The sequence below is a fragment of the Microtus pennsylvanicus genome, chromosome X, assembly GCF_037038515.1.
Source record: "Microtus pennsylvanicus isolate mMicPen1 chromosome X, mMicPen1.hap1, whole genome shotgun sequence".
NCBI classification, from domain to species: Eukaryota; Metazoa; Chordata; class Mammalia; order Rodentia; family Cricetidae; genus Microtus; species Microtus pennsylvanicus.
This window is the reverse complement of record NC_134601.1, coordinates 85,623,284-85,647,871: the sequence shown is the minus strand read 5'-3', so window position 1 is coordinate 85,647,871 and position 24,588 is coordinate 85,623,284. Positions and strand designations below refer to the sequence as shown.

General features: G+C 47.8%; 1 protein-coding gene across 5 annotated transcripts in view; it reads left to right on the top strand.

The window, feature by feature from the left end:
* Window positions 1-16,456, top strand: part of Nhsl2 (NHS like 2) — a 284,290-nt gene extending 267,834 nt beyond the window's left edge. For 3 of the 5 annotated variants that reach the window (XM_075956764.1, XM_075956767.1, XM_075956766.1), the window contains 4 exons: window positions 367-498; window positions 1,658-3,976; window positions 6,096-6,228; window positions 7,010-16,456. In XM_075956764.1, the coding sequence (XP_075812879.1) occupies window positions 367-498; window positions 1,658-3,976; window positions 6,096-6,228; window positions 7,010-7,331 (2,906 nt within the window). In that variant the 3' untranslated portion in view covers window positions 7,332-16,456. The remainder of the gene's footprint in view (window positions 1-366; window positions 499-1,657; window positions 3,977-6,095; window positions 6,229-7,009) is intronic. The other 2 variants (XM_075956765.1, XM_075956768.1) reach the window with 1 other exon arrangement.
* Window positions 16,457-24,588: the final 8,132 nt, after the last annotated feature.

The window sequence follows — 24,588 nt, the reverse complement described above, 5'->3', positions numbered from 1 at the left end:
AAAACCACCCAAGGACTCCTAGGCAATGCTTCTACCTAGGCCCTCCTCCCAGAAAGTTGAATGTTCTGGAGTTCAGATTGTGGAGTTTCAAAAGCTACCCAGTTTATTTCAGTGTGGGGCTGAAAAATACTGCCCAGTGCACCTAAGAAGTGCAAATGAGCTGGGTGTGGCCTGTAAAACCAAGAGTGTGTGCCCAGCACCAAGCTGGGGAAGGGGGAGGGATGCGGGAAGAAGTACCACCTTCCTGGATGCTGCTGTTCATGCTCATCGCTACTGCCGTCATCCTTTCTCTCTACCTCAGGCCAGTTTTCACTGTGCTTTAAACAGAAACCAGGATGCACCCAAGTGTCTTTATTTTGACTACAGGGCAGCAGTTTGATAGACATGCAAGTTTTCGACACTCGTTGTTTAACACAGAGACAGCCGTGAACCCCAAGTCCACCCTGAGGCGGAGGCGGACCATTATTGGATTCTCTAACTTTTCTCAGCGAGACCCAGGTGACCCCAATACAGTTGATTCCCTCAAACCCTTTTCCCATCTCCCACTACTCCTGTCATGCAAGTGCCATTGCGGCAGTGGGGACCTGAAATAATTCTGGGTAGAGGGGCTTTGACTATCCTGAGAAAGCCAATGTGTGATTAATGTCAACCAGGGGCCCTTGGCAAAACCAGCGATTGAGTCTGGAGGGCAGGGATCTCGGGCTAATAAATCCACCACATCCTTGTTTTTCATTACAAATGTACTGTAAATTAGATATGAAGTACACACCTTTAATCCCAGCACTCAGTAGCAGAATCAGGAAGATTATCTCCAGTTTAAGGCCAGCTTGGTCTCCATGAATTCTAGCCCAGCCAAAGACTACATAATGAGGTCTTATCTCAAAAAAAAAAGTAATGTTACCATATATGCCAAATTTATGCAAATAGAAGTGGGGAATCATCCCCTGAATTGTAATCTTGTATTGACCCAATACAGTCACTGTAGTAACTAAAGATATCTGTGTAGACTGCCTGCCATGTGCCTGGGATATAGTCAATATTCAACAAATTCTGGCTATTATGAATTACCATGTCAGTAAGGTAGCAGTAACAGTAATGTTAGAATAGCTGTGGATGTGAGAACACTTCTGGAGATTGGAACATCTGAATGGTGTCACATCTGTGAGTTACTCTAAGTCTTTTATGTTCAAAGGCAAAAGGTGGCAGATGCCAGAAATATAGCATTCAGGCAAAGTCCAGATTCATAGCTGGGGCTGTGAGCCACATGCTGCTGTGGGCTTTAGTCAGTTTAGAAATTTCTGCTCTCACCTCAGGCCTGACGACCCCTGAGATCTGCTGGGTCTGTGAACCCAGGGAGAAAGAAAGTATGGGGGAAACCCGAGGTAGTCACACGTGACACTTGTACTCTGAAAAAAAGTCGTCAAAGCTGGAAAGTCTTTGGCAGCCATCTGGCCAATCCAAGGGTACCCCGTGACTCACTGTGTGGCGATGGGCAAGATCCCAACTTCCCCCAGTATCCTCATCTGTGAAAAGGAAGAACCAAGGAATTCTGACAAAGCTGTTGGCAATGCTGCTTGGCACAAAGCTGGTGTTCTGGTTATAAACAGCTGACGGGGGATCCCTTGCTGTAGCAGTAACATGTGCTTTCTATCTCCAGGGCACAGCACCAGCCCGGTAGGCAGCCTGGCCTCAGACATCAGGCCTGGCCACTCGGCTCCACAAGTTGTTCAGGGAAGAGTTGCTATTGGGCAGGAAGCTCGGTTTCCAAGTCTCACCTCGCCAGGACTAAGACACTCATCGAGTGAGCCTGCAGACCCTCACCAGGCACGTGGTGGCCCAGACCCTCCTGGCACGGAGAGCATGGCAATGGTGTACAGTGTCCCCAGTTCTTGCAATGGACCAACAGAGTCAACGTTCTCCGCCTCCTGGAAGGGAGATGCTTTCACGTACATGACTCCAAGTGCCAGCAGCCAGGGCAATCAAGTCAGTGAAAATGGAAAAAATCCTTCCTCTGGGAATTCTTGGGTCTCTCTGAACACACTCCCACCTCTGGTTCCTAAAGAGGCGGCTACCCTCTTTGTCACCCGTGATAACCCAGCAGGATGCACTGGGATACCCAGCTACTCTGAGCACCCCACTCAACGAAGGCAAATACCAGAAAGACCTCCCAAGATTGGCCTCCTGGCCCGTGGTACCTCAAGACTGGAAACAGGCCCAGGTGGAACTAACAGATTCCGGGAGCGGTCACTTTCTGTGCCCACGGACTCAGGTGTCACCTCAGTGGACTATGGTGAAGAGCAGAAGGCTGGAGAGGCCTGCATCCTGCCTTATGCCAGTGCAAACTCTGAAGGAAGTAACAGTACTGACAACATTGCAGCCCTCAGCACTGAGCAAGAGGCGCAGCACAGGAGGCAAAGATCCAAAAGTATTTCACTCAAGAAGGCCAAAAAGAAGCCCTCTCCACCCATGAGAAGCGTCTCACTAGTCAAAGATGAGCCAGTCCTCCCACCAGAAGGTGAATTGGCACTGCCCAAGGACCAGAGGCCCAGGAGCCTTTGCCTCTCCTTGGAACACCAAGGGCACCATTCATCTCACCCAGATCCTCAAGGTCATCCATCTGGGCCAGCTCTCAAAGATCCAGAAGGTTCACAGTTCTCTCACCACTGGTATCTTACTGACTGGAAGTCTGGTGACACCTACCAATCCTTGTCCAGCTCCAGCACAGCCACTGGCACCACAGTCATTGAATGCACTCAAGTTCGGGGAAGCTCGGAGTCTCTGGCCTCCCCTTCCACCTCCAGAGCAACAACACCCTCCCAGCTCTCCATTGAGGTGGAAGCCAGGGAAGTAGCCTCTCCTGGAAGGCCCACTGGACTGATGTCCCCTTCCAGTGGCTACTCGAGCCAGTCAGAGACACCCACACCCACTGTCTCCATGTCCTTGACCCTGGGCCACTTACCACCTCCAAGCACCAGTGTCCGAGTACGTCCGGTGGTACCAGAAAGGAAGTCATCACTGCCCCCGATGTCACCAATGGAAAAAATCTGCAAGTCACGGTTATCATTTGACCTACCATTGAGCTCTTCAACCACCCTGGATCTGTCGGGGATGAGTATCTCCATCCGCAGCAAGACCAAGGTGAGCCGCCATCACTCTGATACCAATTTTGGAGCCAAACTGGCCCAGAAAACTAGTCCAAACCAGCCAATCATGCCCATGGTTACTCAGTCTGACCTCCGTTCTGTTCGCCTGAGGTCAGTCAGCAAGTCTGAGCCAGAAGATGACATTGAGAGCCCAGATTACACCGAGGAACCTGGAGCAGAAGAAGTCTTCACCTTGCCAGAGAGAAAAGTGAAACCTCCCATAGCTGAGAAACCGCCACTGGCCCGAAGGCCTCCAAGCTTGGGTCACAGGCCACCCTCGCTCCCTGGGGAGTATCAGCTAACTTCTCCTACTATGGCTATGACACCTAGGAGCTCCATTCCACACGTGAAGCAGCTCCCCCAAGACAGCTACACAGTGTTGCGGAAACCAAAGTCACCTAGCTTCCCCAGTGGCAGGAGCCCTGGGGAGTCTACAGCGCCCTCCACCCTTGTCTTCACACCTCTTGCCAGTTCCTCTGGTGCTTTCTTCTCAGGAACACAGCAACCTCCCCAGGCCAGTGTAGAAGATGGGGTCCCCAAGGTGAGAGCCCTACCAGAAAGAATCAGCCTCCAGAGCCAGGAAGAAGCTGAGAAAAAGATGAGCAAGATTCCACCTCCTGTACCAAAAAAGCCCAGTGTGCTCTACCTGCCTCTCACCCCCCCTGTAGCTCAAATGGATGCCTGTATGGCCGAGCCAAGGCTGCCTTTCAGCCCCATCATCACCTTAGAGGAAGATACCAAGTGTCCCTCCGCTGAGGAGGACCCGAAGTCACCTGGTAAAAGGATGACTTCCGCTCTTCCTGTTGACGGTGAAAAGGAGGCCGTCTCTCCAGGTTAGTAAACTGTCTTGGCTTTGCCCTTCAGTTGCAGGAGGGATGAGGGTGAAGCTGGAGTTAACTCTGGAAAGACAGAGCAATTGCCCCAGCATGAACAAAGCTGTAGGGAGCACATCTAGAGGGCGTGAGTTAACTCTGTAAAGGAACTGCCAGTTGGCCTTACTGTCCAGGAGATCAGGACTGACCCAGGACAGATCCCCAAGGCTAAGTCTGGACAATCTACCCTTGGCACAGGCACCACGATAACAAATCAAACAAAGCCTTAGCACACTGGGACTTCCTGACCGCATCTGGCCAGTCAGGCATGCAGCCCTTGCCCTGGGACTCCCACTCAGCCGACAATAGTTTTCATTAGTCAGACTAATTTAGACTAACACTCGGGACTCAGTATTCCAGAAGTCCTCGTCCAAGAGTTCTGGAAGGCTCGTGGGACTCTGAAATGATGGCCTGCACACTTTTCCAGGGTTTTCCACAAGAAAGGGCACAGTCTTCCTTGGAAGGTTTGATTCTAACTCTTCCTGGACCCATAAGAGTAGGCTAGTTAATGATTCTTCACTTTGGTTGGTGTTGTTTCTGTGGCTTTTTGTTTTAATTGTAAGATACACACGACACTTATATTTTAACCACTTGCCTATGTGGCCGGCGGTGGGTGGGGCACAGGTTGTGTTGAGTGTCTTTGGCTCTCAACCTTTACCCTGTCTTTTGAGACAGAGTCTCTACAGGAATCAGAGCTTTTTTATTGGCTAGACTGGCTGGCCAGCAAGCCCTGGGCATCCACCTGTCTCCGTCCCCCCAGATCTGGATTATTAGGGTTATAGGCATACACAAGAGTGTGAGTACCAGAGATCCGAACTCCATGCTTGTATGGAAGGTGCTTTACCAACCGAACTACCTTCCTGGCACCAACTCCTTTTTGTTTTTGTTTTTGTTTTTGTTTTTTCGAGACAGGGTTTCTTTGTGGTTTTTGGAGCCTGTCCTGGAACTAGCTCTTGTAGACGTGGCTGGTCTCGAACTCACAGAGATCCGCCTGCCTCTGCCTCTCAAGTGCTGGGATTAAAGGCGTGCGCCACCACCGCCCGGCTACCAACTCCTTTTTTGAGACAGAATTTCACTGTGTTACCTAGGTTGGCCTGAAAGTCACAATTCTCCTGTCTCGGCACTTCACCCCCAAATGTTAAAATTGTAGATATGTGCCACCATCCTGGGCCTAATTTTAGCCATCTTGAGCCATGCAGTTCGTTAGGGTTTAAGAACATTCATGTTGAAGACCCATCTCTAGAATGTCTTTTATCTTGGGAAAATGAAAGTCTATACCCTTGAAACAACTCCCCCTTTCCTCCACTTCATCCCCTCTTTCCTCCTCCTTCCCTCCCCCTTTTCTCCCCACCTGCTAACCACAGGTTTATGGCTCTGACTGTTCTGGATGCCGAGTGGAGTCATAGATTTGTTGTCTTTTTTATGACTTTCTTATTTTTATTAATGTCCTCAAGGCTCAACTCTGTCTCGCATCATATTTGAACCCTTAATGTTAAACATTAAAATCTCATGACCTTCTTTAAACTGGTTTAGACTTTCAGCATAAGTTAATCACTGTGACGAAAGCAAGTGAGCATGTCAAAGCCACAGGTTATTTCCAAATATGCTTCCTCCAACTCCGCAGGCTCCCTCCAATTCAAGCAAGTCTCATCCCCCACTGGGCGAGGATAATTGCTTTACCCTTCTCTCAGTATCTTGAGTTTTTAATTATGTATTTATAACAAGGGGGCTGGGGATATAGCTCAGTGCCAAAAGAGCTTATCTAGTGTGTTCCATCCCCAGCACTGTTTTTTTTTTTAATAAATAAGAAAACGAGCATGCTCAGATGACCTGTATTAACGAAAAGCAAGCATGAGAACAGGGATTTGGGCCAGTCTTCACCATGGGGGCATTGAAAGGCCTGGGGGTAAATCATTAACCTTCTGAACTTCATGTTCCTTCTAGCAAAATGGAGATATCAAAAGGCTCTGTCCTGCTGTCTAGCTAGGGTTGCTTTGAACATTGAGGGGAATGGCAAGAGAGCATGTGCCCTGTCCTAACCCTCATGGCCAAAGTCATGCCTTTTGGTTCTTATACCTAGGGAAGACTGTGGAACCAAGTGCCGAAGAGAAAAGTTTAATCAGTGATAAGACAGCCGAATGGATCTCGGAGGAGGATGATGACGTGTTTGTGGCTTCGCGCACGACTGAAGATTTATTTACTGTGATACACAGGTCAGGATCCTTTTCCTTCATTATAATTACAATTGCTTTCCCCTTTTCTGCTTAAAGAAAAACTGCTGCCTCTGAGCAGCCCCTGGAATTGCAACTGGAGATTCAGTTCAGTACCTACCTACGTATGTGAGCACAGTCTGGGGCCTCACATCTCAAATTCACTGATATCTTTGGTTGAAGCGGGGGAGGAGGAGAGGACCAGGTGCTGAGAGAGGCCCCTCGTCTCCTAGCAACTGCTTGGCCTATTGTGTCTCCATCTGCTGCCTCACAGCTCTATCTGCAGAGAGAGACATTTAACCCTTCATGGAACTTCTTGTACCACAGAATTCTGTCCTAGGTGATACAGAGCACCAGACAACATATGAGAGCAGGGACTCAGGCAGAGGGGGAACAGAGGTGGGCATTGGGACATGAGGCAGGGGCTTGTAATGAGGTACCTGGATCCACAAGCCCAGTTACTGGAGCTGGAGCAGCAGCTCAAATCAGTTCCAAATCCCTGGCTGTCTTGATTCAGTCACTGAGCTCCTGGTCTTGACCCTTTACGTTTGTTCTTGATCTCAGAACTGACAAGGACTGAACCTGTAGCATAGGGCAAGTGACTCCAGTTGTGGCCATTGAAAAGCATGTGGGGAACAGAGGGGCCCCCAAGGGGCTTGGGAGCACGGGGCTGTCATATGCATGATCTTGAGCACATCCCTGGTTGTCAGTTCTTCAGAGCTTTGCTAGCTGTCTGCTCCCTGAATTCCCTGACTTCGCTCAGACCAGTCTTTCCTTCGTTTAGGTCCAAAAGAAAGCTCCTGGGCTGGAAAGAGCCTGGGGAGGGCTTCCCAGGCAGCAGACCCAGCTCCCACTCACCAGTGAAGAACACAGCTGATTCTCCCACCACTGAGTCTGCTGCTGCCACAGGGGCAAGTGGCAGTGCCTGCCTAGACGCTGGCAGAAATGATGATTTCAAGGCCCTGCTCCAGAAGAAGGGAAGTAAGGCAACTCCTAGGACCCGCCCCTCAGCGGCTGAGCTGCTCAAGACCACGAACCCTCTGGCTCGAAGAATCATTGCGCAGTTCTCAAAAGACTATGAACCCACTGACAGCCCCAGTACCTAAGCCCTGCTTCTTATTCACTAGGTCTGAGGAGAGCAGGGGAAAGATAGAGGGCTTCAGAAAGGGACCAACCACAGGAATGACAAAACATTCTGTCTTTGACATTAACTCACACTCTGGACAGCAGAGAGGCCAACACAACACACCTGCGTTCCCCAGGCACTCTGATAGGCTTCAGACCATCTGCGTTTCCATGCTTACCATGGCTGAACATCGGTGTTCTTCTTAGATTCTCCCAGCGCTGTCCATTAAGAAGAGATCCTCAGATTTGAGAGCCCGTATGCCACCTTTTTCAATGTCCTGGCTGTTTTGTCCATTGGCTCCTGTTGCTGAAAGGCACGGTGGGAGAACAGATCGGGGACCTTCCAAACCAGGGCTGGGGACAGAGGCACCAATCCCACTGCTGATTATCTCCTCTCCTGGGGTGGCTTTGATGGCCCTATGTGAAGACCCAGACAGACACCGAGGCCTCCTCAACCCCAGAGAGAACTCTGCAGGAGGCGTGCACTAATTTCAGCATGGGGTTGATTGGATGGCTTCTGTGGTGCAAACTTGAGTGTGACTGTCTAAAACTCCATGCCTTTTTCAGTTTGATTGTCTATGCGGAGATCAGGGTGATGAGTTTCAATAAACTTCTAGGATTTCCCCCCTCCCCCATTAGCTAGAAAAGATGGGACTGGGTGGCTTTGGCTGAGCCAAGCTCTGCAAACGAACGGGACATTTGTTCACTTGCATCTAGCCAAGGTAACTCGCATGCACGCCTTGAGGTCTTTCGAGTGTCTGTCAATGTGGGTAGCCAGGATCTGTGCCAAGCTCATGCTGTAGACTTCAAGAACTCTCATTTCACTCGCATGTAACATTCATTACAGGAAGTAATTAGGCGAAGGACTGGCATCATCCAAGGCTCCAGAAGTAGAACGGAAATGTACCTTGCCCCACACCGTTCGATTCAGAGTGTGCTTTTTGTGGTTCTTTGGGTTTTGAGGAAATCTGACTCTGTTTCAATGATCAAGAAGCTGTAGACTGAAAAAGATCTACGTGAAATCAAAAAGACAGCCCATAATTCAAGAAGGCTACGTTTTGCCATTTAGGTACTGCTGTTTGGCCAACTTTCAGCTTGCCACGGCAGGGGGCAGGGGGAGCAGCTAGGATAAAGAGGATACTGAAAGAGTTCCAAAACAATCACAATTACCCCTTCCCTTCCAAAGCCAACAGGCACAGGCTGTTCTTGTCAACTCGACTTTGTAAGTAGAGAAAGAGCACCTGATCTCCGTACACCTACTTTCCGAGGGGCTGGGGACAAGCTGAGCAAAGCACTGAACAGAACCTGCTGGCCAGTGTTGGGAAGTTCTTTGTCTTCTGCCCCCAAAGGGCCCAAAGGAACTGAACTTGTAGTGTGCTTTGCAAAAACAAACAAACAAAAATGGGCTTTGACTCATCGCCCGCACTCCCTGCCCTAAAAGATTCCTTGCTCAGTCTCCCGGAGGAAGCAGTAAGGAGTCCAGGGACAAGCATATCTCCATTTTGATAGGTCACACTCCTCACCAATGAGAAGCAAACTGTTAGCTCTACTGCCCACACTCCAGCAAGGCAAAGTGGCTGCAAAACTACCCCAAGTACTGAGAGGACTCGGGTCTCTGGCGTAGAAGTCCTAGGCTGAGGTCCTCGCTTGGGTGGCTCTAGTTCCGATTGGTCTAATTCTAGACAAAGGGAAAGAGCTCAAGCTCGCCAGCTCTCTTCCAGCTAGCACTTCCCTCTCGGGTCTAGAAAGAAGCCACTTAAATAATCAACAGTTAGGGGAACTCTGAAAGCGCTTAAACCATTTAACATGAAGATCTTCTAAGCCAAGTTTCACGAGTCAGACGGGAATGCGGGATATACACTTTGAAGCACCGCACCCAGGCAGACTTCTGTGAGTTTGAAGCCAGCCTGATCTACATAGGTAGTTCCAGGATGCCAAGGCTCCATATTGAGACCCTGACTTCAGTCTTGGCCTTGGTTTATACATAACTACCACACCTGACTTAACTCAGAATTCCAAAAGACAGAGGCGTTTTCCTCTGTAGGAAAATGAAGGAGTGGAGTGCCCTTGCTTCTGCCTCTCAGGAGAAAAAGTTCCCTGGGTCTGCTCCACAGAACCGTTATGAATCAATCATTGAATTCTAAAGTTTGAGCATATGAAACTGTATAGGGCTTGCTACTTTTGCTGATGATTTATTTGAAGTGTCTTGTTTGTTCCTTCTCATGGGTTTGGCCTCTCCCCTCACCTTGCTACCTCTGGAGGTTCCCCCCAAAAGATTCTAAACTGAATGCTTAGACTGCTTGAGATTGTTTCAGTGACCTGAACCCCTGCTCTCCTCTATACGACTCTGTATGCCTGGAATGTTTAGAACATTTCCTCGTCACTATGACCCCCAGAAGCCCAACTAGCACAAGAGATTTGGGGCAGAGGCTTTACAGTCAGAGGAAACACTTTGGACTGGGAGTAGTCGTTCTGTCCCTCCAGGCTTGGCAGGGAGTAGACCTAGTCCTACGCAAACAACCAGATTGTTAAATAATAATAGTAACTAAAAACAGTCATTGATTAGCACAGCACCAAGCATCTTTCTGAATACTTAACCACTCTCCTGTCCCTATTATCATAAACATCCTCTCTCTCCCCTGAGGACAATGTGTGCTGCCCAGGAGGCTGGATTGGGAGGGGGACCCCTTTCAGGAAAGTCTCAGGGAGGTTGCTGCCGCTGCTGTGACACACAGCACACGGAAAGAAACAGAGGGACCTCTAAGGATGGCACACACAGTGAGTCGGAGGGAAATGAAAGGGGGTTCAGGTGGTCAGCCTCTGCTTCAGGCTTTTCCTATCCCCTTGTTTTCCTCTAGCTCCAGCCCTCAGTGGCAGGTGGCCCTGTTAGAAGAGCTTTGGTCCAGTCAAGGGTGGGGGGAGACCCCCCAGAGGCAGTTAATGTGTACCTACGTGCTTTGCATTTGGTGGCTATGTATTTGTGGTTCAGATGTGAGTGCCGGAGAGCATGTTGGTCTTAATACAAAGGCTGGCTTTGCTTGTGGATCCTCCCCATTGCCTGTACTATTAGCCTGCCTGGGCCTCTCTCTCCCTCCTGACTCCAGCTTGTCTTTCAGTCCTAACACCCAGGAACTGCACCGACGAGACCAGCAGCTCAGCCACAAAGGAGTCAAGGCCTCAGGCAGCCAGTTCATTCACAGTAGCCTCACGACCACAAGGTTGATCTGGAAAAAAAATGACCTTGAATGTACAAAGACGGGCAAATCTCCAGGGTTCCCCCAACAAGCATTCTGCCTGGCATCTACGTCATCAAGACAACAGAGATCCAGTTGTCATCTCTGTGTACCTGTCACTCTGAGCAGATCTCCCCAGGCACCCGCCCCCCTCCTCACCTCCGAACCAGTCAGGAAAAAGACTCGGTACCACTCAGTGCTCTGTTGCTCACTACTTCCGCCCTCTGTGTTTGCCAAGTCTGTGGCACAATGGTGAGCTTTTCCTTTGCTATGATTTGCCAGGGCCAGGATTAGGGTGAGGCGATTGGGGAGACGCCCACTCTCAAGGCCCCCGCCAGTGCCTTACCCTTGCCACGGCCCTGTGATTTGCGCTCTGTAAAGTAGTATGAGTTGCTCTTTCTTCCTCTGAGTGTAGTTCTGATTTGGGGGCAGGTTTTGCGCCAAATGTTTTCTTGCTGTTTCTCCATTGGTTGCCAGCAGCCTTTGTATGCGTTAAAGAATCTTCAGTATTATCACAAACATTTCAGCTGGCAAGTTAGCGCCCCTTTCAGGAGGAGCACGAGGGCCAGAGAACTTCAACAGGAAGTTGAGGTCTGCCCGTGTGGCCTTCTGTCTGCTCTTTCTGCTCCCTTCTCCCTTGTAGTCCTTGTGGCCCAGCACCGATTCTCCTCAGTGCCTCCTACTTCGTTCTCCTCCTAAGAAAAACATGCTCTCAGGAAAGGGATGAATTCATTGACTCTGAGACTGGGAGGCTTCATGCTACCTTTTTCGAGGGTTGCTTGCATTTTAACAGGGGAACAGCCTTAAGCCAAAGGAATGAAGTCCTTGCAGAATGTTAGGCGTCACCTAGTTGTACAAGTTCTTTTTCACCGTGGAAAAACCAGACTCCCTGACAGCTGACTCCAGAGTATAGAACCTCTGGTCTTCTCCTGGAATCATTGGAGTTAGTAGCTGCTGGTCAATTATCTAGATAACCCTGTGCTATTTTCCTACCAAGGGATTCTGAGAAAAAGCTACTTACAAGCCTCTGAGAAGGCCTAGATCAAGCACTCCTATTGTACATTAACATGTTTGTGTAAACGGTATTAATACTACTTACCACTTAGGTAAAAGACACAAAGATTTAACAAGTTTGTGAAGTGTGTCCTGTTTGTGCAAGGTGACTCTGCCGAGTCCACTTCTTACCGATGTCAGTCGTCCAGTATCAGTGATGGTTATTAAACTGCGTGGAGGCCTAGTTACTAAGCACAGGCCTCCACTACCCCTCCTGCCGTTCGTCTCTGTGGTGTGCTATGACTCCAGCTTGGTGTGAGAATGAGACCTTTTCTAAAGCAGAGCCCCAGTCCCTAATGCCTTTGCATGTATTCAGCTCTAAGTGACCAAGATAGGAAGGATTTAAGAGGACAAGCGAGTAGGAAAGAGGTACAAAACAGTGCCTTTGTCATAAGTCAGCAGACAGTGTGATGACTTTCACGTGACTTGAAACAAGCAAGTCAACTATTTTAAAACACTTTGAAATCAGTTTGTAGAGGACTATGGTTGCGAGTGGTTTTTGAACACATGTTGGAGGCACTTTAATAAGTTTAGCAAAAAAGAAATTTGCCTAATGAAGACTGTGTGAAATAAATATATACCTTTGTTTGGTAAAGGCCCAAATCTAGGCCACTGGTTCTCAAAGGATGGTCTTGGAATCACCAAGAGCAACATATGAGAGAAGGAGGGGGAGAGACAGAGAGAGGTGTCACACCTTTAAGTCCTCTGAATCGCCAGAGCCACGCCTCTCTGCAACAGGTTACCTTTCTGACCCTTAGTTACAGTTAGCAGTCCAATCTCTGGCAAAGAAGCATGTCTAGCATCTTCTTGCTCCGCTACACATTTGTCTGGCATTAAGAAAGTGCCAGATTGAATCAGGCCCATCTGGCCTGGTTTGGGATTTTAAAATAGTAACAACAACAACAAAACCTGTGGTGGTGGTGGTGGTGGTGGTGATGGTTGCATTTGGTAGGACCAGTCCTTAAATGAACGTCCTCACCGGAGGGCTCTTGCAGAAATGGATTTGCTTCTAAGGCTCTGCCCGAAGGCTAAAGTGTGGCATTTGATAGTAGTGATCTCCCCCTACAGGGAAACAAACACCTAAACCAGAACAACCAGTTAACCCCTCAGCCTCTTTGTAATGCTAAGCTTTATAGAAATTTATTCCGTATGTGGTCTTGAGATTTTCTATGTCCAGTTTTATAAAATGTTCTGCATGCCAATACAGCATTGTGGTCACGTCAAAGCCATTCCTCCTCCGTGTGTGTGTGCTGGTGAAGAAATACCAACATGTATGTTCTGATGTTTCCTGATCAACTGTAAATTACATTTTCATTAATTTTTAAATGAGATATATTTACTCTGGCTAGCAGTTAAAATTTTATTCTTTTTATTATCTTTCATTGCTACTTTTTTCTACTGACTCCAAGGCTTACTTTGGGAAGAGAATTTCTTATTTCTAGATTGTTGTATCTCTCTTATTTCTATATTTATCTATAATCACAGAGTGTAAGAGCTGAAAGGGACCAATCTCCCTCGTTTCATAGAGGAAATTAAGGCCCAGATGGGTCAAACGGCTTGCCGCAGGTCACACAATGAGTCTGAGGCAGGGCCCAGCCTCATTTCTAGGTTGCCTGCCTCTGGGATGAATGTTTTATCATTTAAATCATTATATTTATGAAGGACCCATGACTGGCTTCTACTTGTCTGGCTCATTAATTTCCCAGGTATTTCAGTGAAAAAAATCTATATGCTTTAAAAGGAACGCTTGTTCTTCAGTTAATGAATCCAAAGAAAATCTGGTTTTTAGTTTAGAAAATCATTTCCCTCCATGTTTGCTATCTGTGCCCTACTTTGTACAGTGGATGTTTCCCCTAAAAGCTGTGGGGGGATGGATTTATATAGAGCAAATTTCATTTTTTAGTAGGAAAGCTTCCCTGTGTAAGGGAATCTTCTTGGGACTTTTTTGGAGAAACAAAACTAAACAGACTCCTCCTGTCATTTGTTCCTTTAGGTCTTTAATTACTTATTAGTGTGATTTTTTTTTGTACTTGCTTTTATTTAAAGTAGGGCAAACCAGTGTTAGCTTTCCTAGAATTTACTAGAACCTTACCTTCCTAATCTTTTTGAGAAATCTTTAGACTGTTATATGCTTATGAGCTATTCAATTGTATTCTAGAAACTTCACCTGACCTGACATTTTGCCAATCCCTGGGCTCAAATTCCATCTCTATCTGATCAGATAAGAACAAGAGTTCCCTAATCAGTACTTATCTCTACATATGGTCTCTTTTCCAGAACATTCTTTGCCCAGTATTCCTTCCTGTGCTCTTACTTTAGCCATCTCAGGCCTCTTTCCTAAATCACACATACCTCACTGTCCTGTGCACTTTTGGGCACTACACCTTGAGGGCCGGGCTAGTCATCCTGAGCAATATCTCCAGTTACTTCCATGTGCCCATTTCTCTTGGATCTCTTCTGGTTTCCCTTCCCAGACTCAAAGGCTTCTCTCACCAGAGACTGCTGGGATTTTCCCATCGTTTCAGGAAATCAATGAACTTCCCCTTCAAAGGGCCTGAGAGGAATTGTTTTAGTCTTTGTGGGTCATCTATGGTTTTTGTGGCAGATTCTTTCTTGTGGCTGATTGTTCATTCACTCGTTTTACACCTTTGGAACATCTGAAAACCATTCTCAGCTCACAGGCCATGCAAGGCTGACCCCCGATCCACACTACCATTTTTTGACCGTCCCCATTGTGAAAAGTGGACGGGGGCTGGCATGATGGAACAGCACGTAAAGGTGTCTGCCACCAAGCCTGATGATCAATGGGATCTAAGTTTGAGTGGAACCCACGTAGTGAAAGGAGAGAACCCCTGCAAATTATCCTCTGACCTCTGTAAGCATGATACACACACACACACACACACAAATAGATAAATATAATACTAGAAGACGGGTTTTTGTTTTGTTTTGTTTTTGTTTTTGTTCTTGTTTTTCGAGACAGGGCTTCCTCTGTAGCTTTGAGGCTTGTCCTGGAACTAGCTCTTGTAGACCAGGCTAGCCTTGAACTCACAGAGATCTGCCTGCCTCTGCCTCCAGAGTGCTAGAAGCCACCACCGCCAGGCTTCTAAGAAGGATTTTTAGGTTGAGTCTTGTACCAGAGGCTGTCGCTCACTGCCTCACATACGCTGTACCATGAAACCGGTCTGCTCACATCAGGACACGAAGAGGTGGGGGCGGGCTGCATGTGACAGTCTTTCTCTATGTCCCACTGTCACTAATTATATTGATAGAGAACACCTTATTTCTAGCCCATTCATTGTGCCTCTATTTGCCCAAGGTTGGGGTAAGGTGGTAGGAACGTTTCCTTAGGTCTTTTGTCCTGTCCTTGCTCTCCCTGTCTTGGGCCACCTGGTCATATCCCACACTGCTGTCACCAGTTTAGGGTTCTGTCATTCAAAAGTCTGATAGCATACACCCTAAGAGTCCAGTTCAGTTTACAATTTCCTGGAAAAACCACCAACTTCCTGGTTTCACAGGCTGGTTTTAAAACCCAGAATACACACATATCTCTGTCCTAATACAATTGAGACCTAGCACTAGACAGCATGGAACCCCAGCAAGGAACCTATGGGGTACAGGAAGTATCTGTGCCACAGTGTCTCCAGCCTCCCGAATCCCCATCAGCTAAAGTGCTTCATTGCATCCCTCCAACCGATGGGCATCCGACACATCACATCCTGTTTCCTTCACTTCTCCAGCTACCCTGCTCTCATCCCACTCTCTCACGCTTTCAGGAACTGGAGTTCAGATTCACAGTTCTCACACTTACCGTGTGTGAATTGCGGTGTACTGCGAAAGCATGCACCTGTGTGTGTGTTTTTTGCACCTGGCTGTGAATCACACCTGAGCACATGCACCATATATACAGCGCTCTCACTGGTCCTCTGGTCCAGGACCAGATCTAACGAAACTGGTCAAGGAAGGAAATAGCAGGGGATCCTGAGGCATCTCCCTTCCTGTCCTCTGAGAGCTTCTTCGCATTGGCTTGGGCTGGCTCCTCTCGCATGGAGCCCTTTAAAGAACTCCTCTATGTCATTCCTGGGCAGGCAGCATCCACAGAGCCAGGAGATTATTGCATGTGGACTCAGTTACTGGGACAGAAGCGTCATCTTTTCCAGCTTAGCAGATGCACGTCTCTGGCCCTTTAGCTTAACTTCTGTCATTTGAGCCCAGGGATCCACTCATTTCCTGAAACCTAAATTTTCAAACATCAGACTCGAGTAATTTTCAGGGTTTCCTTTTTCAGAGTTCCCATGAAGTGGTTCATTTCTGCCTTTTCTTTAGGGTTTGCAGAGTTAGGAAGGGAAGGAAAGGAGGGCTGTGCCTTGGACCCAGAAGCAGAGCAAGGACAAGGAACAACCTGCTGTGCAGCAGCCCCCGTAGAGTTGGGTCGAGTTAGTGCTGCAGTCCGTGCTCCCGGGTCCGCTGTGCCCTGAAGACAATTCCAGGTGGGAATGTGCAGAGTGATGGCCTACACTGAAAGGCAGGGCTAATGCCCACCCCCAGGGATGGCACTACGTCTTGGATTCCAACTCCAGGAGAAGCAGTAACTAGGAGAGATGGCAAACCTTGTCTTTGGAGAATTCCATCGCAAACTAGAAGGGAGTCCTCTGTGGGGTGATATTACAAAGGTGGTTTCTTGTGTTTCTTTTCCTTGGTTGTTTTGTTTTGTTTCTTTCAAGATTCCTTACTGGCTTGCTGCCAGCAATTGAACTGTGTTCTTTCTAGAGCTAGAGCTGTTTGTGTCTTCTTCGAATAAACTTTTTCTGTTAAAACCACCTTCTGCTTCCTCCCTTGCTTGTGCTGCACGGATCAAAGCCCCAATTCAGGAGCAGGTCCAGTTCATGCTTTGGTTTTACTCGCCACACAAACGGCACTGAACCAACCCGTTCGACCCGTTCACAACATGTCAACTATGGAGACAAGTTTTGTGAAGCAGAATGTACTCAAGAAGCAGGGAAGGAGGGCAGATGTCCTCGGATGTCAAGGGGCCATCCATTGGGCATCTGGCACAAGCAGGGAGTCAACAGAAGCAGCCCTTCAGTGCTGGAAAGACCGTTATCATCATGCGCACACAGCTAAGGGATTAGCCATAGCAGAGCTGGTAGAGACTAAACGCTCGGCTCAGCTGCATGGCCTCCAAAATCAGGGCTTCTTGTTCGTTTTCTGCTTCTGATCAATCCCAGGGCTTTACATAGGCTAGGCAAGGACTCTACCGCTAGGCTCAAGTTCCAGACCTAAAACAGTGATTGTTATGTTCTACTAAAGCCATAAGCTCGAAAGTTTACTCATGTCTTCCCTCAGTTTCATGAGGGGCTCGCATACATTGCAGTCAGTGCTCACAAACCCTGAGAATACCCAACAAACAGATGACCCACAATATCTTCAGAAGCATTCCCAGAGGGATATACCTTAGGCCTAAGGGTATCTGGGTGGGTGGTTTATGTTCCGAGACTTGCTCTGAAGGACGCAAGTCCAGGCACTCACAGAGATGGCAAGAGCCATAGATGTGTACAGCACTGGGGATTGGGCCGCATTGTCCCTGCTTTGTTCTCTGGCTCAATAGGGCCACGCAGCAAGGGGGACTACAGTGACTAACCAAGAGCCAAATACCCAGACCACATGTGACCCAAGTCACTTCTGCTTCTCAAAGAATGTGGTCCCACCATGCAACTGTGTAGGAACAATCAAGTCCCACCTGAAATGAACATCAAAGCCAGACATGGTGGCACAGGCCTGGAGACCCATCATTTGGGAGGCTGAGGTAGCAGGGTCCCAGGTTCAAGGCCAGATTGCATAGAGAGATCTCCAAATAGGAAAAAAAAAAGAAGGCCGGGCGGTGGTGGCGCACGCCTTTAATCCCAGCACTCGGGAGGCAGAGGCAGGCGGATCTCTGTGAGTTCGAGACCAGCCTGGTCTACAAGAGCTAGTTCCAGGACAGGCTCCAAAGCCACAGAGAAACCCTGTCTCGAAAAACCAAAAAAAAAAAGAAAAAGAAAAGTAAAGGAATTTTTATTACCTGGCTTATCTTTATCTTTCTTTTTTTTCTTTTTCTTCTTTTGAGTTATGATCTCACTATGTAGCTGTGGCTGGCTTGGCTTGAAACATACTGGGTAGATGAAGCTGGCCTCAAATTCACAGAGATCCAACTACCTGCCTTTGCCCCCAAGTGCTGATATAAATTTGTTCTTTGTCTTTGAAGGCTGCGGCCCTTGCAGCTCCACATCTCTGTCTTTTCCAGAACCCAGTGCGAGCTTATGTCGCCTGATGCCACCAATTTGCTCTTCCTACAAGATACACCAGAACTACAAACCACTTACAAAGCCAACATGGCAAGGGAAGGGGTAGGGCTACCCTCGGTTTGAGGCTAGAAGGGCCAGCAAGATGGCTCTATGGGTAAAGGCCTGCCACCAAGCCTCATGGATGTGAATTTGATCCCTGGGACCCACATAGTGAAAGGAAAGAACTTCCCCTTGCAAGTTGTCCCCTGATAGCTGTGTGTGCCCTGTAGCTTGTACACCCCAAGCATATGGACTGAGGCCTGTGCGGTTTGGGTCCTGGAGTCCTGACGAAGGTATCAAGGGCCTGAGGAAAGGACTGAGACATAAAAACAAATACACGGAGGATAGAGCCGCACGGGATTCTGCTACCACCTCAACCGGACTTTAAAGCTTTTATTACACACAACACAGGGGATGGGTTGCCTAGTCTTGGTAGGAAGACTCTGCAAACAGTTTCAGGCTTTAAACATCCCTAAGAAGGAAGCTGGAGTTGCTAGTCTTTGCACACACTGATCTATCATCCATAAACACTCATACTCGGAGTACAAAGGAAGCTTCGCCATCGCAGTGAACCAAACAGGAAAGGCTTTGCCACTGTCATGGGGCTGAGGCCTTGGAGTCCTTGGCATGGCTGTCTGTGCCCATGATGACATTACACAGAGTTGACAAGAGTGCTTGCCTAGTATGTGCTAACCCCTGGGATTAATCCGAAGGAGAAAACAAACAAACAAACAAACAAACAAACAAGAAACCCTGATTTTGCCAGGCAGTGGTGATGCACACCCTTTAATTCCAGCACTCGGGAGGCAGAGGCAGGCAGATCTTTCTGGGTTCAAGGCCAGCCTGGTCTACAAGAGCTAGTTCCAGGACAGCCAGCGCAGTTAAACCCTGTCTCAAAAAACCAAAAAAAGAAAGAAAGAAAGAAAGAAAGAAAGAAAGAAAGAAAGAAAGAAAGAAGGAAGGAAGGAAGGAAGGAAGGAAGGAAGGAAGGAAGGAAGGAAGGAAGAAAGAAAGAAAGAAAGAAAGAAAGAAAGAAAGAAAGAAAGAAAGAAAGAAAGAAAGAAGAAACCCTGATTTTGGAGGACTTCATTCTTTCAGGACTTTCTCTGCTCTTCACATATGTACAACACACACTAAATAAAATCTAATTTAAAATAAAAGCTTTATAGAATTGAGGTGATACAGACGAGGAGGCTGGCCTCATGACAGGTACTTCCTTAGTGGGACCTTGCAGTTCAGTTCAGCATCTGGCTTTCGCTGTGGTAGCCTCACAACTCCTGTGGCTACCGCATCAGGAATTAGTGATGCTTTTAGGGATTCACCTTACTGAGCAATCTCACCGAAGGCAAATCCTGGCAGAGTAATTAGGGAAGAGAAAGAATCCCCTGGGCACAAGGCATGTGTGCACTTCCAGACTAAATGGACTTATAAGCATTTCATTGGAGCCTTGCTTGCAGTTTCAGAGGGTGAGTGCAGGCCCATCATGGTGGGGAGCATGGCAGCAGGCAGGTAAGTGGGGCAGTGGAGTAGTAGCCGAGAGCTTACATCTTCTCTACAGCAGGAGGGAGGGAGGGATGGAGGGAGGGAGGGAGGGAGGGAGAGAGAGAGAGAGAAGAGAGAAAGAGAGAGAGAAAGAGATTATGAGACTGTGCCTGGTGGCTTTTTGAACCATTGAAGGCTGCCCCCCAGTGACACATCTTCTCCACAAGGCCACATTTAGTCTTTCCCAAAGAGTCCACCGACGAAACCAAACATTCAAATACATTAGTCCGTGGGGGCCGTTCTCATTCCGAGCACTGCAGAGAGGGATCCAGGTGACAGATTATACATTCATCACAGGCATCTTTCTCCCCAGAATACCACACATCACACAATAACCAATTCCTATTATCAGAGTCTCCTCTTCACAGATCTCATCCCGTTGACACTCCATGTCAGTTAAAGTTCATTTGATTATGTTTACAACTTTTTAAAGTTGTCGTCGACTTCTCGGGACACACACATACCAGCAACCTTCACTGGACTTGGTATTTCCCACACCCCACTAATATCCACTAGGAAATCCTTGCCAAGGGAATGGCATGGAACACAAGCAGATGGCTAGTCTACCCATTATAGAGAGCCATGAGGAAAATAGTGCTAATATCTACCAAGCGCCCGGGATATGCTCCAGGCCCCACTTGCCCCTCCATTGCCTTCTTTTACTCTTTCTTCAGCACCTGCGTGACGAGCTCCTACTTACACACCAGGCACAGCACTAGGTGTCGTGCCCAGTGCTGATTCTATGCCCGCTCTCATGGAGCTTGCCGTCAGCTGGGCCATCTCTGGGCCCGGAACCAACAAGCCCACATTCCCGTTATTGCAGAGCCACCACTCCAGCTCCGTGCTCCCATGGTTACCTCTCCTCTCCCAGCGTTCGTTCTACAATGTTCTAAGCAAACATCCTGCCCCCCCTTTTTTCATCAGTGCCCATTGGAACCTCAGTTCTGGCAACTGAGAGCTTCCCTCAATACCTTTTATGACTGCCTGCCTGGCAGGCTCCCGAGGAACCCACTCCTTTTGTAGGTCTCTCCAGGGCATCCTGCCCTCCTGTGATTCTCTGTGTGTGGGGACGGAACATCTCCTGCCCATCCCCATGGCCCTTCCAGCTGTTGAATGCTGACAGGATCCACATCTTGAAGATCTAGCAGTACCACCCCCACATATCCATCCTGGGGGAATACGCATGTGGCTCCCAGAGGAACTGTCTACAGCCGCATTGCGTGCAATGACTCACATTGTACAATGTCCATCCAGAGCAGGGTGGAGCTAGCCATCGTGACACATCCCTGTAACCACAGAACTTGAAAGGTAGTGGTGGGGGAGGAAACTTAGGCCAACCTAGACTGGAGAGTGAAACCCTCAATTTTGTTATTGTTGCTGTCGTCTATAAAGTAGATGGGTAAGGTGGATATGGCGAAGGGCTGCAGGAGTCCCAGCAACTCTGGAGGCTGAGGAGGATTCCTGAAGCTGAGGAGTTCAAATCCAGTCTGAGCTATATATTAAGGCTCTCAAAACAAAAGAACAAAAAAATAGAATGGAAAAATTATGAACTACTATACAAAAATAACCACAACTACAACACACAGCAAAATCACCACAACTACAACAACACACAGCATATCTGAATCATGTGAATCTAAAGCTGAGCAGGCTCAGGATGTGGCTCAGTTTAGTAGAATGCTTGCCTGTCGTGCATGAAGCCCTGGGTTCCATCCCTAACACTGTATAAAATCAGACAAATTGGTACATGCCTGTAATCCTAGCACCCAGCAGGTGGAGGCAGGAGGATCAGAAATTCAGGTCATCCTCAGCTGTGTAAGGAATTTTAGGCCATCCTAGAGTATGGGAGATCCTGTCTCAAAGAACAGCAAATTGGTGTGTATGTGCATGCATGTATGTGCATGCATGTGCACATGCACAGAAGAAGCAGGGCACAAAGGAATACACAGGCTATGATTCCATTTGCATAAGGTCCAAAACCAAACAAAACTAAAAGCATTGTGTACATGAAGATACAACTATAAGGCTCACGCCTTTAATTTGCAAACAGATCCCTGAGTTCCAAGCCAGCCTGGTCTACAGATAGTTCCAAGCCAGCCTGGTCTACAGATAGAATTACAAGACAGCAGGGGCTACATAGAGAAACCCTGTCTCAAAGAAAATTTTTTAGAAGTTGATGTCAGGAATGATGTCACATGCCGGTAATCCCAGCATTTGGGGGATAGAGGCGGGAAGATCACAAGTTCAAGGTAGCCTGGGATACATAGAAAGTTAAAAAGTTAAGAAAGTGGGGGCTGGAGAGATGGCTCAGTGGTTAAGAGCACTGGCTGCTCTTCCAGCAACCACATGGCAGCCCCCAACTGTTTGTAACTCCAGTTACAGTGGATCCGACATTCTCACACAAACATATATGTAGGCAAAATACCAATGCACATAAAGTAAAAATAAATTTTTAAAAAAGTAGCTGCTTCTACGAGAAGGGGTAAACTACAATTTACGAAGACACACGAGAGGACTCAGGATGTAGCTCAGTGGATGGATCGTTTGCCTGGCGTGCACGAAGCCCTAAATTCGATCTCCAGGACCACATAAGCCAGGCATGGTGGTGAAGAACGTGCTACCTAAGCCTCCCCAAACAAGTGCCACAAACTGGGAGCCAAGTGTTCAAATACCTGAGCCTATGGGGGTTATTCCTCCTTCATAGCAGCCCAACAAGTGTGAATTCAACGTGTGACAGGAAGGAAGGAAGGAAGGAAGGAAGGAAGGAAGGAAGGAAGGAAGGAAGGAAGGAAGGAAGGAAGGAAGGAAGGAAGGAAGGAAAGAGCAATTGCAAAAACAAGCCAAGCATGGCACACACCTATAATCCCAGTGCTCCAGAGGTTAGTGGCTTCAGAGAGACACATGGAAGGTTTCTCAAGCAAAGTTCCATTTCCCGAGTGGTGGCCATGATGTTCATTTGTAACTAGTTTTATAGGTCTGCCAGCTGGTTTAGGCATGTAGCGTTTACACCTGTATTCTGTATGACGTCATTACATTTTTTTGTAGCATTAGGGATAAAATGGAGCTCTCGTGCACGGTAGGCAAGCACTCTAGAATCATGCTACACATGCCTTGCCTACAACTAGGAATTTTTAACAAATCAGAATACGTTTCTGAGTTACCCTGATTTTTTTTTTTTTTGGTCCAGTGCAGGGGAAGAAACGTGTCCCTACAAGAGAGATGGGGGAGGGGCATTCAGGGGGGGCTGGGCAGAAGAAAATCAGGAAATGGGTTTTGCAGACCGCACGGAGCAGGGCCAGGCCATGGCGAGAATCCTCTTGCACACTGGGAAACAATAAGCTGAGACACCGACAGACAGGAAACAATCATATTGGGCGGCAAGCATGTGGAGAGCTGTCTCCGCTCCCTAATGAGCAAATCCACACACAATTCAAAAAACCCAGTGGTCGTGTTTTGCCAATTATTGTAGTGAAAATGAATCGGGAGGTGGAGAAGATGGCAATATGTCAGGCTGCGGAGAGTACTAAATTGATGCATGGTTACTGGTTGCTAACGCTAAATAAATACCAACCTTGAAAATCGAATCTGGCAGTATGCCCTGGGGAATTTTAAATGCTCATATCCTTTTACTCAGTAATCTTATTTCTGGGATTCTATTCTAGAAAACCTATGTAAAGGAAAGAAGAGGCTATATGAATGAGTCTAGACATGATCCCCAAAGCTCACTTTTCACCCTAAACCCTGTGGTGTGGGAAGTGTCTACCTAGCATCAATACTTGAGGGTTTCGTATGTTTAAAGCGGAGTCACAAATTCCTTGGTCCGTCCCAGGCCAGCCATTGCCCACATCCCGATAAACAGCTACCATCCTGGCCCACACCACTGCCCTCTCCACCGGGACACCTGCAGCACCGGTCTCCCACCACCATCACTCCAGCTTCTCTCCAGTCTGTTGCCCACACAGCAGTCAGAATAGTGTTGGGGTTTGTTTTGTCTTCTTTTGTTTTGTTTCTTAGGCAAGCTGCTACAGAAGCCGCTTGCTTTGTTTTGAAATATGAGTCTCACTGTGTAGCCTATACCGACCCTCTGTTTCAGAACTTTGCTGTTGTTGTTGTTGTTTTCAAGATAGGGCTTCTCTGGGATGTTTTAGAAATTTTAAAGCATTCTAAAGACAGGCGCGCTGGCTCACACCTATAATCCCAGAACTCTGGAGACTGAGGTAGGATTCAGATGGAGGTTAATATACGAAAAGTTCATGTCCAGATTCCATCTAAAACTGTGAGGATTCCTCTGCTTGCCGAACAGAATGCGCGCTCATAGCCACCCTGCTTCACCCCACACTGGCCTTCTTACTCTTATTGTCCCTTGCAAACAAGGGACTCTCTCCCTCCTCCAGCCTTTGCACCTGCCACCTCCTGTCCAGAATATTCATTCTCCCTCTAGGCTTCCTGGGCTTGCTGAGAAAGGTTTGTGATCTAGCCTTCTAAACCAGGGGTTCTGTGATCTGGCCTTCTAAGCCAGGGGTTCTCAACCTTCCCAACGCTTTAACATCCTGTGTTGTGGTGACTCCCAACCTTAAAATTATCTTCATTGCTGCTTCATAACTGTAATTTTGCACTGTTATGAATCATAATGTAAATATCTGTGTTTTCTGATGGTCTTAGGCGACCCCTGTAAAGGGATCACTCCGCCCCCAAAGGGGTCGAGACCTACATGTTGTGAGCTGCCGTTGAAGCAACCTCCCCGGCCAGCTTCCCTTATCACACCTCCTGATGGGATCTGGAGCGACTAGAGGTATTTACTTGCACGGAGCCCTGTTGTCTGTGTCTTCGAACTGGAATGCAGGCTTCATGGGAGCAAGGACCACGGGTGGTCTCTGGGTCAGTGCTGGATCCCCAACACCTAAGTTCCAATGTCCAAGTGAAATGAATGAATATATGTATGATAAAGGCTCTGCCAAGGTTTGCGGTAAAGAACCACTGTGATCCTGCATTGGCAAAAATCTATTAATGATGCCAGTTGAGGCGGGGGATGCCTCAGGAGATACCAGCAGAAGTATCTTTTCCAGGTAACAGAATGGAAATAACAG